The sequence below is a fragment of the Lingula anatina genome, chromosome 1 (genome assembly GCF_051362555.1).
Source record: "Lingula anatina isolate TDL-2025a chromosome 1, LinAna3.0, whole genome shotgun sequence".
Lineage (NCBI taxonomy): Eukaryota > Metazoa > Brachiopoda > Lingulata > Lingulida > Lingulidae > Lingula > Lingula anatina.
The window spans coordinates 39,082,465-39,096,224 of record NC_141767.1 but is presented as its reverse complement, the minus strand read 5'-3'; the positions used below and the strand labels follow the sequence as shown (position 1 = coordinate 39,096,224).

Genomic DNA, 13,760 nt, shown 5'->3' with positions numbered 1-13,760 from the left:
CACTTTGGTACTATACTGCAGTATATATAGGAACTTTATAGAGATATAGGGACTAACTCGGATATCTCAGCGATAACTACTGAAATATCCAAAATATTTTTCAATTCAAATTTATTTGTTGTTTATGAAATTTTATTAAATGTTATTTGTCACTAAGCCTGAAAATATATGTTGGGAAATTCCAAACGAGTTACGTGCTCTGTCTGTCTCTCCTCACCCTTGACAGCATGTAGCTGGTATATTGGGACTCTGTACTCCATGCCAAACTTCCCCACCTACCCCATACTAAAACTGGACACAAATGACCGGAAGTCGTGTCACGGGGTATTATTGTTTCCGGGTCCGGGATTACGACGAGAAGCCTCTGAGTCGTGTTAACAACAAGGTGCGGCATGAGGAAGCGAATGTAGCGTTCAACGATCACTCTTAAGTAAAAAGTCAACAGAGATGTACGCAGTAAAGTTAATATGTCTGTGTATATGTGCAGTGTATTGTGCTGAGGCCCAGTCCTCCACTTCCAGCAGTACTTCTACAACCAGTACCACGACCAGAAGTAGTACAACTACAAGGCCGTTCTCACCCGTGTCTCCATCGACAACTTTTAATCCTCCACAGGCATGGACCAAAGAAGAATTCCCTAATCCAAGATTTGATGTCTACAAGTGTGGAAGAAATGGGGTGAGATCGTGGGTCTGTGATCCGAATAACATACTGAAGATCTACGAAGGTACGAGTAGGCCTATGTTGAGTTTTGTTTACATGTCGTCTCGTTGCCCAAAGCGCAAGATATTGTTAAATTTTGAGAAATATGGGTTTCAGTAAGTCAGCCTTCCATATAAATTCGATCAAGGATCAACGAGTTGTAGCTAAATATTGAATATCGGTTGTTGTTTACTCCAGGAAAATTAATTTTTTGGCCGAAACGAAGAGTTATTATCACTTTAAAAGTAAGATTTACCAGCAGAGTGTGACGTCATATGGCACCAGGATGAATTCAACCGCATTACAGCTGTTAACCTGTTGCACAAAGGCATTGTTACGTTAGCCTCATTTTTTTCTAAAATAAAGGAATTATCCCGTTAGTCTGTAATTTTTGCGGTGTTGTGTTGCATGTAAAGACAGGCCTTACATATCCGCCCAAAATATTTTATTTAGCATGATAATCACTGGCATATTCAGGTAATCATTGAGCACAATTTTAGACCTCGACCCTATCTGCGATAATGGCGAGTACTGTTAAAAAAGTATACGCGTTGGCTAAGATGAGATTTAGGCAGACCTACCACCTCTAAGATAATAACGAGCGAGTGTGCTTATTAATTGCTGTACAAGTCATCTTCCTATGTACAGCTGTGTGAACCAAGCATATAATTATAGGTCTACCTGCGCTGTACATATGGATAAGCATATACAAGTGTATCCCCTGTACCAGTACACCCGACTCAGCTCCCTGACTACACCTGAACCTAAGTATTTGATCCCGCTACGAATAACTTTATAATGCACCCCTTTAACTGGATAGGTAACAATTAAGTTCCCTCTACTAAGGCGGCAGTAATTATTCTGTAGACCTTTTTGCTGAGGCGACACACAGTACAGAGATAATCCATTTAGTGTGTGCGTGCGTGCGTGCTGGCGCGCATTGTGAATGTGTGTGTGATAGCCCCACCACACAGATGATTTTTGCCCATAGAGATAACATAACAAAGGAGAAAGGAAAGACTGGGTCTAGGGGCGGTGACATCCTTAAAAATAAAAGGAGTCCAGCAGTGTTAGTGTTTTTTTTTTTTTTTTTTTTTTTTTTTGCATTTGATGCACATATATTATTCCAAGTCTAAAAATTAAATTTCAGGTGACCAGCTTGATGTTAAGCTGGATCGTATTCGTATTGACACACCGTGCCCGTGTGGTTACTGCCCGACAGATCGAAGTGGATACCAAGTTGCTATAGCTGTAGTTCCGAAACTCGCTCTACCGGCTGGGTATGTATCTCATTAGTTTCAAGCATCGATAATATTTTATTCATTTTCATTCCTTTACTTAAGTTTTGTACGGGTATACGTCGCGTTTGGTCAATTAAATGGACTTAAATTATGCGCCTAAGTTAATTCTAATTGTCTTGATTAACGATTGTCGTCGTTTTTATGTAAAATATTTCAGAGTTCCTGACACGTCAAATGAGATACAGATTGCCATTGAAAAGTTCGCCGATTATCTACGTATCACCTCCTGGGGTTATGGCTACTGCCAAGACAGCGTAGTTATAGTACTGTCTACCCAAGACAGAAAAGTAAATACATTTTATTATTATTTTGAAATGGCATGATTAAATTGATTCATAAAACCCTATGTATTTCTGTAGTTCAATTCCCAAAATATTAGAAACCAAATGCTGATCACCAATTGATTGTAGCAATTATCCAGGTGTGCTAAATATTAAAATAAATGTTTCAGATATGGACTTCTACTGGACCAAAAGCACGTCTCAAACTGACCAATAACTGTATCAACAAGGTGACGCAAGAAGTGAAATCGTACTTCAGCGATGGTCGGTGGGCTTCTGGACTGAACGCCATGGTTTCTTCTTATCGGTGAGTTTGATTTGGGTTGTGGAATTTTTTCCATTTTCTGAACAGAAATGTAACTGTGCATACGTTTAACGCGTTTAATTTTTTCTCCCTTTTGCTGATTTCCCGTCTTTCCCAAAATGTTGGCGATTTAAAAAAATGAAATGAAATGAAAAATATGCATGTTTCTTCCCAGTTTAATAAATTGAAAGGTAAAATCCCTTAAGAGATTACAACAGAGTATAGCCGTCAATGGAGGTCACGTGGTCTGAAGACAAGCTCAGATATCAAAATAATAGCTATAACTGCCGTTCTTGTGGTAAAACGGGATATATTTCTATGAGTTATTCACAATGTTTTTATTGTGAAATATAGATCTCATACGAAGAGTTATCATTATTATCCCTTTAATGTAACGTGTCTTGGTTTAAGGAGGTGTATCTGTGGCGGAAAATATCCAAGGATGAGTTTCGATGCATATTCCTGTTAAAAAGATTAAATTTCTTGATCCCGAGAGCTTCTGTTTGTGGTCGTGTATATGGTTATATATATGGCAAGACTACTAGTGCTGTTTATCATGTGTAATGTTTTTTATATATATATATATATATATATATATATATATATATATATATATATATATATATATATAACTCATGATTATGACATTTGACACCAAAATTGCCCCCTTACCTTATACCACTTTCGTTTCAGGGACGTCTTCTTAGGTCGCTTCAGCTGCGGTTCTACTGGCGAGGAGAGCGGGGGGATGATAGCAGGGATAATCATTGGAGTCATAGTGTTCTTCGGCATTTGTTTTGTCGCCATCTTCTGTTTCGTCCGAGGCGCCTGTTGTGGTGGATTCGGCGGTGGTGGAGGCTGGGGAGGAAGTCATTACCATCATCACCACCACGGCGGCTCCAGCTGGGGAGGTGGCGGTGGTGGTGGTGGTGGTGGTGGCGGTGGCGGGTATTCTGGCGGAGACGGAGGTGGTGGCGGAGGGGGAGATTTCTAGAGACCGTGTGTTATATGTTTTGTTTCTTGAATGTCTTTGCAAACAATTTTGCATTTTTGAAATTCTCCTTTACCCTTTACTAGGGTCAAATATTTATTTTTCACTGGATAATGACAGATATGTCTCTTGTAAAATGACGGGACTTTGCGTCAGAGAAAAGAGCACATAATAAAATATGCGGCCCTAGTACAGGGTACGTAATAGATACGATTTGGCACTTATTTTGTTAATGTGCCTCAGAATGAAATCAGGCATTTTTCAGCCCTTAAAATCCTCATCCAAATATGTAGAATTAATTAAAAGCATTGTAATATGTAGCGGTCAATTGTTTTAATGACATTTTAAGTAGTGCCTTGGTTATTTTTTATTATTTATTTATTTTTTACATTTTCGGATCTTTTTTCTTTAATACAGAAGTTAAATGTATAGTTGTAGACTAACATAGCCTACTGCACAAGATCTGTGATAGAATTGATGACAAAATAAAGATCTCTCTCTCGGAATGGAATGTATTACACAGAAGCATCTCTTTACCTCAAAGAAGTATTACACAGAAGCATCTCTTTCCCTCAATTTTTAAAATAAATTCTTTGTGAAATAACTCAACCAATTTTGTGCCTTTCAAATTAGAAACACAACATGCAAGTCCTCTTGTAATCGAACAATTTGCAATTATTTATTTTCTCTTGAAAGATACCTCAACTTTATGCTATCTAAGCGATTTTTAATTAAAAGGTGTGGCATGAAAATTTAGACTCAATGATTGAATTTCTTGTGCGCGTAGACAGATGCAGTGTGTTTCTCGTGGCGAGGAGCCCTTTCTATAGGTCTAGACGACACCTTAACGGGGTAAAAAAAATCTTCACAAATCACAAATTTCTCAAAATCGGATTATCCAATTTTGATAACCTGTCTTAATTTCGATTCCCTGATAAATTACAGGTGTACAAGATTAGGTTTATGTTAAAACAAGAGGATGTAGGCCTACAGATAGCACGAAAATCACTGTTATACGCGCACCGTTGTCACAGGTCTATCCTTGGATTCTCAAATATCATTGACGTCATAACACAATTACACAAAAACACCGGCACATCCAAAAGCAATACTGAAGTGAAGGCGAGCAAAAAGTTACCATTTCACTGCACAATGGGCATTTTCCGTATTTGTTATCCCAAGCGAAACGTGTGCAAATGCTAAATGAATTTTTTTTTTAAATATGAGAGAGAGAGGTAACTGTCACCTTGATTGGTTCATCACAAGGGCGTAACCAGACCTTTTTAAAATTGTACGCACAGATCCTCAGAATTCTCAGGTACAGTTCAATGTAGACTGAGGCAACAGCTAGATGAAGGGTAGTTTAATCTTTATGTGCCAATTATCATCGCTTAGTTTTCACTAGTAATAAAACATCACCTAAAGTTAAACATATTCCCGCGATTTTATAAAGTAACAGTTTATTATTTCACCCAGAACCGTATGTTTATTTAACTAGGGGCTGTCTGACACAAACTTTGTGGCGTGTTTGGGGTGTATGGTGATTTCCTTTAAAAAGTTTAAAGATCATACTTTTCTCACTTTTTATTAGTAAAAAGGCACTCAATTAATCCGATTAATTGGACTTTTATATAGCAAAACTCAATCTTTCAACATTCCTCCCAGTCAATAAGGAATTCTATGTTCAAACCCGCTCCCAGGATTGAGATTGATAAACATTTTAAAGTCCTGATACATGTACCTTTTTACGTCGAGTGGCGCAGTCCATCTTCACAAATATAACATACTATATGTACATTACCAAAGTTACCAGTAAAGAGTACCGCGCGATGCTAAATGACCCTTTAGATTTCTAATTTTTGAGTCACACTCCCACTGGCAATAACAATTAAGTTGCGGTGATTATATGAAAATCATATATTTAGAACTCAAAAACGGGTACATAAATAATTTTTTCAGAGGTTGTGTATGCAGTATATATATAGGGACTGTATAGTTATATGACCCGGATGACTCAGCGATAACAACTGAAATATCCAAGATATTTTTCAATTCAAATTTAAGAAGGTTAATTTTATATGTTATTTGTCACTTAACCTGAAAATATGTGTTGTAAAATTCCAAACGAGTTACGTGCTTTGTCTGTCTCTCCTCACCCTTTACAGCAAGTAGCTGGTATATTGTGAGTCCTACTCCACTTTACTTAGACCGCATTCAGAACCAGTTGAGCCATGGCTCTACAAATCCGCGAACTAAATATGGCGGACGTACATGAAAGAAAAACCACCTAATCTTTTAATAGTCTCTCCGCCTCTCACACGCCTCCCCACGCGTCGTCCCCGGCGGGGGTACAGTCATTAAATCTCGGCTCCATTCGCCATGCGGAAGCTACCTGAGAAATATTAAGCGCGCACGCTCATCAATTAAATTCGAGGTGAAGAAAGCATGGCGGCTGGAGGCGGTCGAAGGAAAAAAACCCTTCTGTTCTATTATCTTTCAAAACAGAGACGAAAAAGGAATTAAGTGGCCAGTAGAGCAGCAATGAATCGAAAATCTACGGAGATAATGTCACCAGAGATATTCAGGGAGATATTCACAGAGATACCCAGCCCCGCATGGCGAACGGAGCCGAGATTTAATGACTGTACCCCCACAGGGAGGCGTGTGAGAGGCGGAGGCGTGGGGAGGCGTGTGAGAGGCGGAGAGACTATTAAAAGATTAGGCGGTTTTCGTTCATGTACGTCCGCCATATTTAGTTAGCGGATTTGTAGAGCCATGGCTCAACTCGTTGTGAATGCGGTCTTAGATATGAATATTATTAAAGATTATGTTTGAATATGTAGTATGTTCTCAACAGTGTATGTTTATTAAAGTCGATAGAGACGGACCGTACACGCCGGAAGTCTCTCAGATTTGCCTGCGCTTTGTGCGCATGAGCAGAACGGATGGTTCACGCTCCGAACGATTCACGCCACACCGGGTCCGGGATTACGATGTGAAGCCTGTGAGTCGTGTTAACAACAACAAGTGAAGGTGTGGCCTGCGGAAGCGAATAAGTGAATGTAGTGAAACGATCACTCTTAAGTAAAAAGTCAACAGAGATGTACACAGTAAAGTTCATTTGTCTGTGTATATGTGCAGTGAATTGTGCTGAGGCCCAGTCTCCGACAACTTTTAATCCTCCACAGGCATGGACCAAAGATATGATGTCTACAAGTGTGGAAGAAATGGGGTGAGATCGTGGGTCTGTGATCCGAATAACATACTGAAGATCTACGAAGGTACGAGTATGTTGAGTTTTGCGAAATGAAAATTGCCTTCTCGTCTCGCTTAGACCGAGAACGATCGCCGGCTGACGGTCTTCCGCAAACGAAAGGCATTGAACGAATATAAGATTGCAAACGATCTCCCGCTGAGGATACGAAAATTGCGTTCTCGTCTCGTCAACGAAGTCTCTTTAACAAATATGAAAATTGCCTCCTCGCCTCGCTCGGATTGCGAACGATCTCTCGCTGAAAATTTGAAAATTGCCTTTTTGTCTATCAGCTTTTTCAGGTGCCGTGCGTATGAAGGTCCGGAAGGTGTTCCCTTTCATAATTTGGCGGCTAATTTGCTAAGAGTTCGTTTTAATCTAGTGTGATTTTTGAAAAAAGGCTCTGCATAAGAAGTAAGGGACATTTTGGGGTAAAAGTTTGGAACCAGGCTTATTAGCATAATTTTAACATGCTGAATCCGGTTAACCCGGTTCCCAAGCGAATTTTTGCATTTTAACTGTCTAATTTGCATGGATATTGAATATTGGTTAGTTGAAAGTAAGATTTGAGTTAATTTACCGGCAGAGTGTGACGTCATATGGCACCACCTAGGATGAATTCAACCGCATTAACCTGTTGCACAATGGCAATGTTACGTTAGCCTCATTTTTTTTCTTAGATAAAGGAATTGTCCCGTTAGTCTGTAATATTTGCGGTGTTGTGTTGCCATGTAAAGACAGGCCTTACATATCCGCCCAAAATATTTTATTTAGCATGATAATCACTGTCAGATTCAAGTAATCAAAAGCCATATTGAGCACATTTTTAGACCTCGACCCTGCGATAATGGAGAGTACTGGTAAAAAAGTATACTCGTTGGCTAAGATGAGATTTAGGCAGACTTACCACCTCTAAGATAATAACGATCGAGTGTGCTTATTAATTGTTGTACAAGTCATCTTCCTACAATGTATGTACAGCTGTGTGAACCAAGCATATATACTGACAGTCAATGAAAACGCATCATTTATTTATCAAATAATATTTTTGGTCCTCTGGCACATTAAGAAAATAACAGTTTACGTGTGAAATATGACCCATTATTCAGTTACACAAGGTGAAATAAAGGTCAGAAATCAAATCTCTTTCGTTCCGCCCATCCTCCAGCATCCCCAGGGCCCGCAGTCACTCTTTCAGTGTCAGACTCGGCATCACTGAACTTTTTTGTCATCTGCCACACTGGATTTGGTGACTACCTTAAATAGGCTTAATTCATCACTATATATTGAACCTGATTAATTCACACCAATCACGAGACAGGAAAAACACATGATTTTGTAACAGCTGGTCACAAAATCACTGAAGCGGAAATTTTAAACATCCGAGTGGTCAGCCCACTCTCTTATGAACAAACATTTGTACTCGCTTAAATGGTTGGAATCGATTCTCGGTAAAAAAAAGGAAGTTTTCTGATGCGTTTTCACTGACTGTCAGTATAATTATAGGTCTACCTACGCTATACGCATATACAAGTGTATCACCTGTACAAGTACAGGTACCAGTACATCCGACTCAGCCCCCTGACTACTCAGTACACCTAAACCTAAGTATTTGATCCCGCTACGAATAAACTTATAATGCACCCCTTAAACTGGTTAGGTAGCAATAAAGTACCCTCTACCAGGGCGGAAGTTCTGTAGACATTTTTGCTGAGGTGACACACAGTACAGAGATAAGCCATCTAGCAATTAAGTGTATGCGTGCGTGCGTGCTGGCGTGCATGTGAATGTGTGTGTGATAGCCCCACCGCACAGATAATTTTTTTGCCCATAGAGATTACATAGCAAAGAAAAAAGGAAAGAGTGGGTCTAGGGGCGGTGACGTCCTTGAAGATAAAAGGAGTCATGCAGTGTAACTCTTTTTTGCATTTGAGGCACGTTTATATATTATTCGATGTCTAAAAATTAAATTTCAGGTGACCAGCTTGATGTTCAGCTGGATCGTATTCGTAATGACTCACCGTGCGCGTGTGGTTACTGCCCGGCAGATCGAAGCGGATACCAAGTTGCTATAGCTGTAGTTCCGAAACTCGCTCTACCGGCAGGGTATGTATCTCATTACTTTCAAGCGTCGATAATATTTTTTATTCATTTTCATTCCTTTGTTTAATTTTGTACGTGTATACGTCGCGTTTGTGCATTTATATAGACTTAATTTCTGCACCTAAGTTAATTGTAATTGTCTTGATTAACGATTGTCGTCATCGTTTTTATGTAAAATGAAATAGTTCTATAGGCCTGCATCAAGCCCATTATCTTGACTGGGCTGTGAATTATGACAAGACCTGTATCAATCTGCCTAAAGGGATAATAACTTTTCGTTTTGGCCAAAAAATTAATTTCCCTGGAGTAAACAACAATTTTCCCATACTTACCAATGGTTAATGAATCCATTTTTACATTCAAAGTTAGTCCCTGGATTTTTTCTAAAAAGTTTGGTTTTTTTTGTTAAAAATCTCTTAAGAGATTACAACAGAGTATAGCCATCAATGGAGGTCACGTGGTCTGAAGACAAGCTCAGATATCAGAATAATAGCTATAACTGCTGTTTTAGTCGTAAAACAGAACATATTCGTAAAACAGAGTTATTCACAATGTTTTATTGTGAAATATAGACCTCATACGAAGAGTTATTATCCCTTATATATATGTCCAATATATACATCCACTTAATTATTTGTAAATGTTGGGCATCGAGCTTAACATGCATAATCCCTACGGTCTTACCAAACTTTTTAAATTGGCGACTGATTAAATGAAGTGCCTACATTTCCAGAGTTCCTGACACGTCAAATGAGAAACTAATTGCCATTGAAAAGTTCGCCGATTACCTACGTATCACCTCCTGGGGTTAGGGCTACTGCCAAGACAGCGTAGTTAGAGTACTGTCTACCCAAGACAGAAAAGTAAATAAATTTTATAATTATTTTAAAGTGGCATGATTAAATTGATTCATAAAACCCTGTGTATTTCCATAGTTCAATTCCCAAAATATTAGGAACCAAATGCTGATGTCATGTAGTAATTATCCAGGTGTGCCAAATATTAAAATAAATGTTTCAGATATGGACTTCCACTGGATCAAAAGCACGTCTCAAACTGACCAATAACTGTATCAACAAGGTGACGCAAGAAGTGAAATCCTATTTAAGTGATGGTCGGTGGGCTTCTGGACTCCAAGCCATGGTTTCTTCTTATCGGTGAGTTTGATTTGGGTTGTGAAATTTTTTTTATGTTCTGAACAGAAATGTAACTTTGCTTACAGTTAATACGTTTAACACGTTTAATTTTTCTCCCTTTTGCTGATTTCCCGTCTTTCCCAAAATATTGGCGATTTAAAAAAATGAAATGAAATTTTAAAAAATATGCATGTTTCTTCCCAGTTTAATAAATTGAAAGGTAACATGTTACAAAGAATAATGGTTGAAATATTTTAGTTCAGCGTAATCTGAATTCCGGTTTACGAGTTGGTGACAATCTTTCTGGTAAATAAGATAACGCACATCTCAAATCCTACAAGAAATTCTCTCTATGGCGGGTTAACGTAACGTGTATCTGTGGCGGAAATATCCAAGGATGAGTTTCGATGCTTATTCCTGTTAAAAAGATTCAATTTCTTGCTCCCGCGAGAGATTCTGTTTGTCGTCGCTAGTGCTATTTATCATGTGTAATGTTTTATATATTGTATATATATATATATATAAGTCATGATTATGATAAGACTTATGACACCAAAATTGCCCCCTTACCTTATACCACTTTCGTTTCAGGGACGTCTTTTTAGGTCGCTTTAGCTGCAGCTCTACTGGGGGCGGGGGAATGATAGCAGGGATTATTATCGGAGTCTTAGCGTTCACCGGCATTTGTGTGGCCGCCATCTACTGTATCCTCCGAGCCGGCTACTGTGGTGGATTCGGCGGTGGTGGAGGCTCGGGAGGAAGCCATCATCATCACTGGGGAGGTGGCGGTGGCGGCGGTGGTGGCGGTGGTGGTGGTGGTGGTGGCGGTGGCGGAGGCGGTGGCGGAGGAGGAGGTTTCTAGAGACCGTGTGTTATATGTTTTGTTTCTTGAATGTCTCTGCAAACAATTTTGCGTTTTTGAAATTCTCCTATACGCTTAACCAGGGTCACAGATTTATTTTTCACTAGATAATGACAGATATGTCTCTAGTTAAATGACGGGACTTTGCGTCAGAGAAAAGAGCACATAATAAATATGCGGCCCTAGTACAGGGTACGTAATGGATACGATTTGGCACTTAGTTTGTTAATGTGCCTCAGAATGAAATCAGGCATTTTTCAAGCATTAAAACCCACAAGCAAATATGTAGAATTAATTAAAAGCATTGTAATATGTAGCGGTCAATTGTTTTTAATTGCATTTTAAGTAGTGTACTCTTGGTAATTTTTTTATTATTTATTTATTTTTTACATTTTCGGATCTTTGTTCTTTTATACATTTAATTTCGTTTATCATTTCATAATTTATTGAAATAATAAATAGAAGTTAAATGTATAGTTGTAGACTAACATAGCCTACTGCACAAGATATGTGGTAGAATTATGACAATATATATATATATATATATTGAGAGTAAAAGTGTTTTTCCTGTACGAGTATATAAAAAAAGAATAGCAGCTATTTTGCCCCGACCGGTTTCATTGCATCTTCAGGCTTATCTATCAAAACCCCCGAAGATGCAATGAAACCGGTTGGGGCAAAATAGCTGCTGTTCTTTTTTTCTTTTTATCATATATATATATATATATATATATATATATATATATATATATATATATATATATATATATACTACACACACTGGACACCCCCTAAGTGTCACCCCCTAAATCAGAGTAATAAATGTAGGCAGATCTTGGGTAGTTATAATGCCTGGTCTACTTTTAATGTGACTAATGAGTATAAAACCGCTATACCATGGAATTGTATTGTTGGTCTTGTACATGTACAGTAAATGTTATTCCTGTCTTCCTCCAATATGGCAAGATACCGGCAATTTTCTAACGGTTATAGGCGTAAAGTTATTAACCTGAAGAGGCGGAATATAAGCAATGTCAGAACATCGATACAATTGAATTGTTCAGTCAGAACCGTGCAGAGGGTCTGGTCTCGGTATAGAAACACTGGATCAAAAGACAAATTGCCTCAGATGGGTCGTCCAAGAAAAACCTACTGGCCGTTAAGACCGACGACTGATTTTGATGTCCATTCATCATGGTGTGGGGCTGCATCAGCATCCATGGCGTGGGCGAATTGACAGTGGTTGATGGAAACATGAATCACTAGAAATATATATTTGTTTTTGAGTCAGGCTTGCTACCATCTATTACTAACATGTTTGATGACAGGAATTATGCATTTGTTCACCAGGATGACAATGCTCCTTGTCACAGGCCCAGAGCAGTTGAAGATTGGTTTGACCAACAGGACATTCGCAGGGTGATGTGGCCTTCCCAGAGTCCGGATGCAAACATAATAGAAAATGTGTGGAATGATATGTCAAAACTTTTGACAAATGCCCGTCTAACCAGCAGAGAAACTGTTATATTCAGTGTTTCATGCTTGGGCCAGCATAAGCCCTGAACACATCAGACAATTATATGAATCCTTGCCTCGTAGACTGGCACCTATTATTAGGTCACGTGGCAATGCCAGCAAGTACTAATTTTGGACTTGAAACTGCATATTTATGTAGAATGTATATCTTGTTCTCATTTTTTTTAAAATTTGATGTTAATAAAATGATACCAGGAGCATATCATTCCACAGTCATTTATCTCCCCCATAGTATTGGTTCAGTAGGGGTGACACTTCTATTGTCCAGTGTGTGTATTTTAGTTTCTAGCCTTTTCAATACGGAATGGAATGTATTACACAGAAATCTCTATCTCTCAATTTTTAAAATAAATTCTTTGTGAAATAACGCAACCAATTTTGTGTCTTTCAAATTAGAAACACAACATGCAAGTCCTCTTGCAATCGAAGAATTTGCAATTATTTATTTTATCTTGAAAGATACCTCAGCTTTATGCCATCAAAGCGATTTTTCAATCAAAAGGTGCCGCATGAAAATTCAGACTCAATGATTGAATCTCTTGTGCGTAGACAGATGCAGTGTGTTTCTCGTGGCGAGGGGCCCTTTCTTCAGGTCTAGACGACACCTTTACGGGGTAAAATCAACACAAATCACAAATTTACAGTAGGATTATCCAATTTTGATCATCTGTCATAATTTCGATTCCCTGATGAATTACAGGTGTACATGATTAGGTTTATGTCAAATCAAGAGGATGAAGGTCAATGTAGGCCTATTATAGCACGAAAATATATGCGTTATCACTGCTATTGACGGTTTTGATATATGCTGGCTGTGCTAACAGCTAACATACATGTATATCAGAACCGCCAATAGGAGTGCTAACGGATGGATTTTCGTGCTAGCCTACAGAGTGTCCGGAGAGGACTCATCTTTATACGTCCCGCACCGTTAATCCCACTAGAAAACTTCATATTTTCTGCATCGTACGCCACACCGGCAGGACCCCCCCCCCCCCCCCCCCCCCCCCCATCATTACATATTCTGTAAAATCAGTGTTATACGCGCACCGTTACTTCCCCACACCGATACTCCTCGCAAAGTTAAATGAGTACTGTCTTCAGGCCGTAAAATTTGGAAAGTTGTCCAACAAGCGCGACCTACCCTGACTTTGAGGGAATCAGATGTTTTGTACCAATTTTATTTAATTCTTTCTTTCTTTCTTTATTTATTAAAATACTTATCTATTTATTTTGGAAATGAAACAAAAAAAGTCTGTGGTAAGTGGGATTATTTTCAATGAACCCCAGG

At 38.7% G+C, this 13,760-nt stretch overlaps 1 protein-coding gene and 1 long non-coding RNA gene across 3 annotated transcripts; both read left to right on the top strand.

Annotated features, from left to right (window-relative positions):
- The first annotated feature begins 329 nt into the window (after window positions 1-329).
- LOC106151104 (uncharacterized) lies at window positions 330-4,183 on the top strand. The gene is made up of 5 exons (XM_013524196.2): window positions 330-727; window positions 1,853-1,982; window positions 2,161-2,290; window positions 2,455-2,591; window positions 3,282-4,183. The coding sequence occupies exons 1-5, from the start codon at window positions 448-450 to the stop codon at window positions 3,580-3,582; spliced, it is 978 nt and encodes a 325-aa protein (XP_013379650.2). The 5' UTR covers window positions 330-447; the 3' UTR covers window positions 3,583-4,183.
- Window positions 4,184-6,291: 2,108 nt separating this feature from the next.
- Window positions 6,292-12,836, top strand: LOC106151086 (uncharacterized). 2 transcript variants are annotated; one of them, XR_015331950.1, is made up of 5 exons: window positions 6,313-6,860; window positions 8,809-8,938; window positions 9,669-9,798; window positions 9,956-10,092; window positions 10,663-10,831. It is a non-coding gene; the product is annotated as an uncharacterized LOC106151086 (long non-coding RNA). The 2 variants fall into 2 exon arrangements; XR_015331951.1 differs by lacking the exon at window positions 8,809-8,938 and having other exon boundaries at window positions 6,292-6,860; window positions 10,663-12,836.
- The last annotated feature ends 924 nt before the right edge of the window (window positions 12,837-13,760 follow it).

What these genes read in the sequence shown, in the direction of transcription:
- LOC106151104 (XM_013524196.2), top strand. Translation starts at nt 448, where the DNA reads ATGTACGCAGTAAAGTTAATATGTCTGTGTATATGTGCAGTGTATTGT. An exon ending in AAACTCGCTCTACCGGCTGG is followed by an intron (nt 1,983 to 2,160) that starts GTATGTATCTCA and finishes AAAATATTTCAG; the next exon opens with AGTTCCTGACACGTCAAATG. An exon ending in GCCATGGTTTCTTCTTATCG is followed by an intron (nt 2,592 to 3,281) that starts GTGAGTTTGATT and finishes CTTTCGTTTCAG; the next exon opens with GGACGTCTTCTTAGGTCGCT.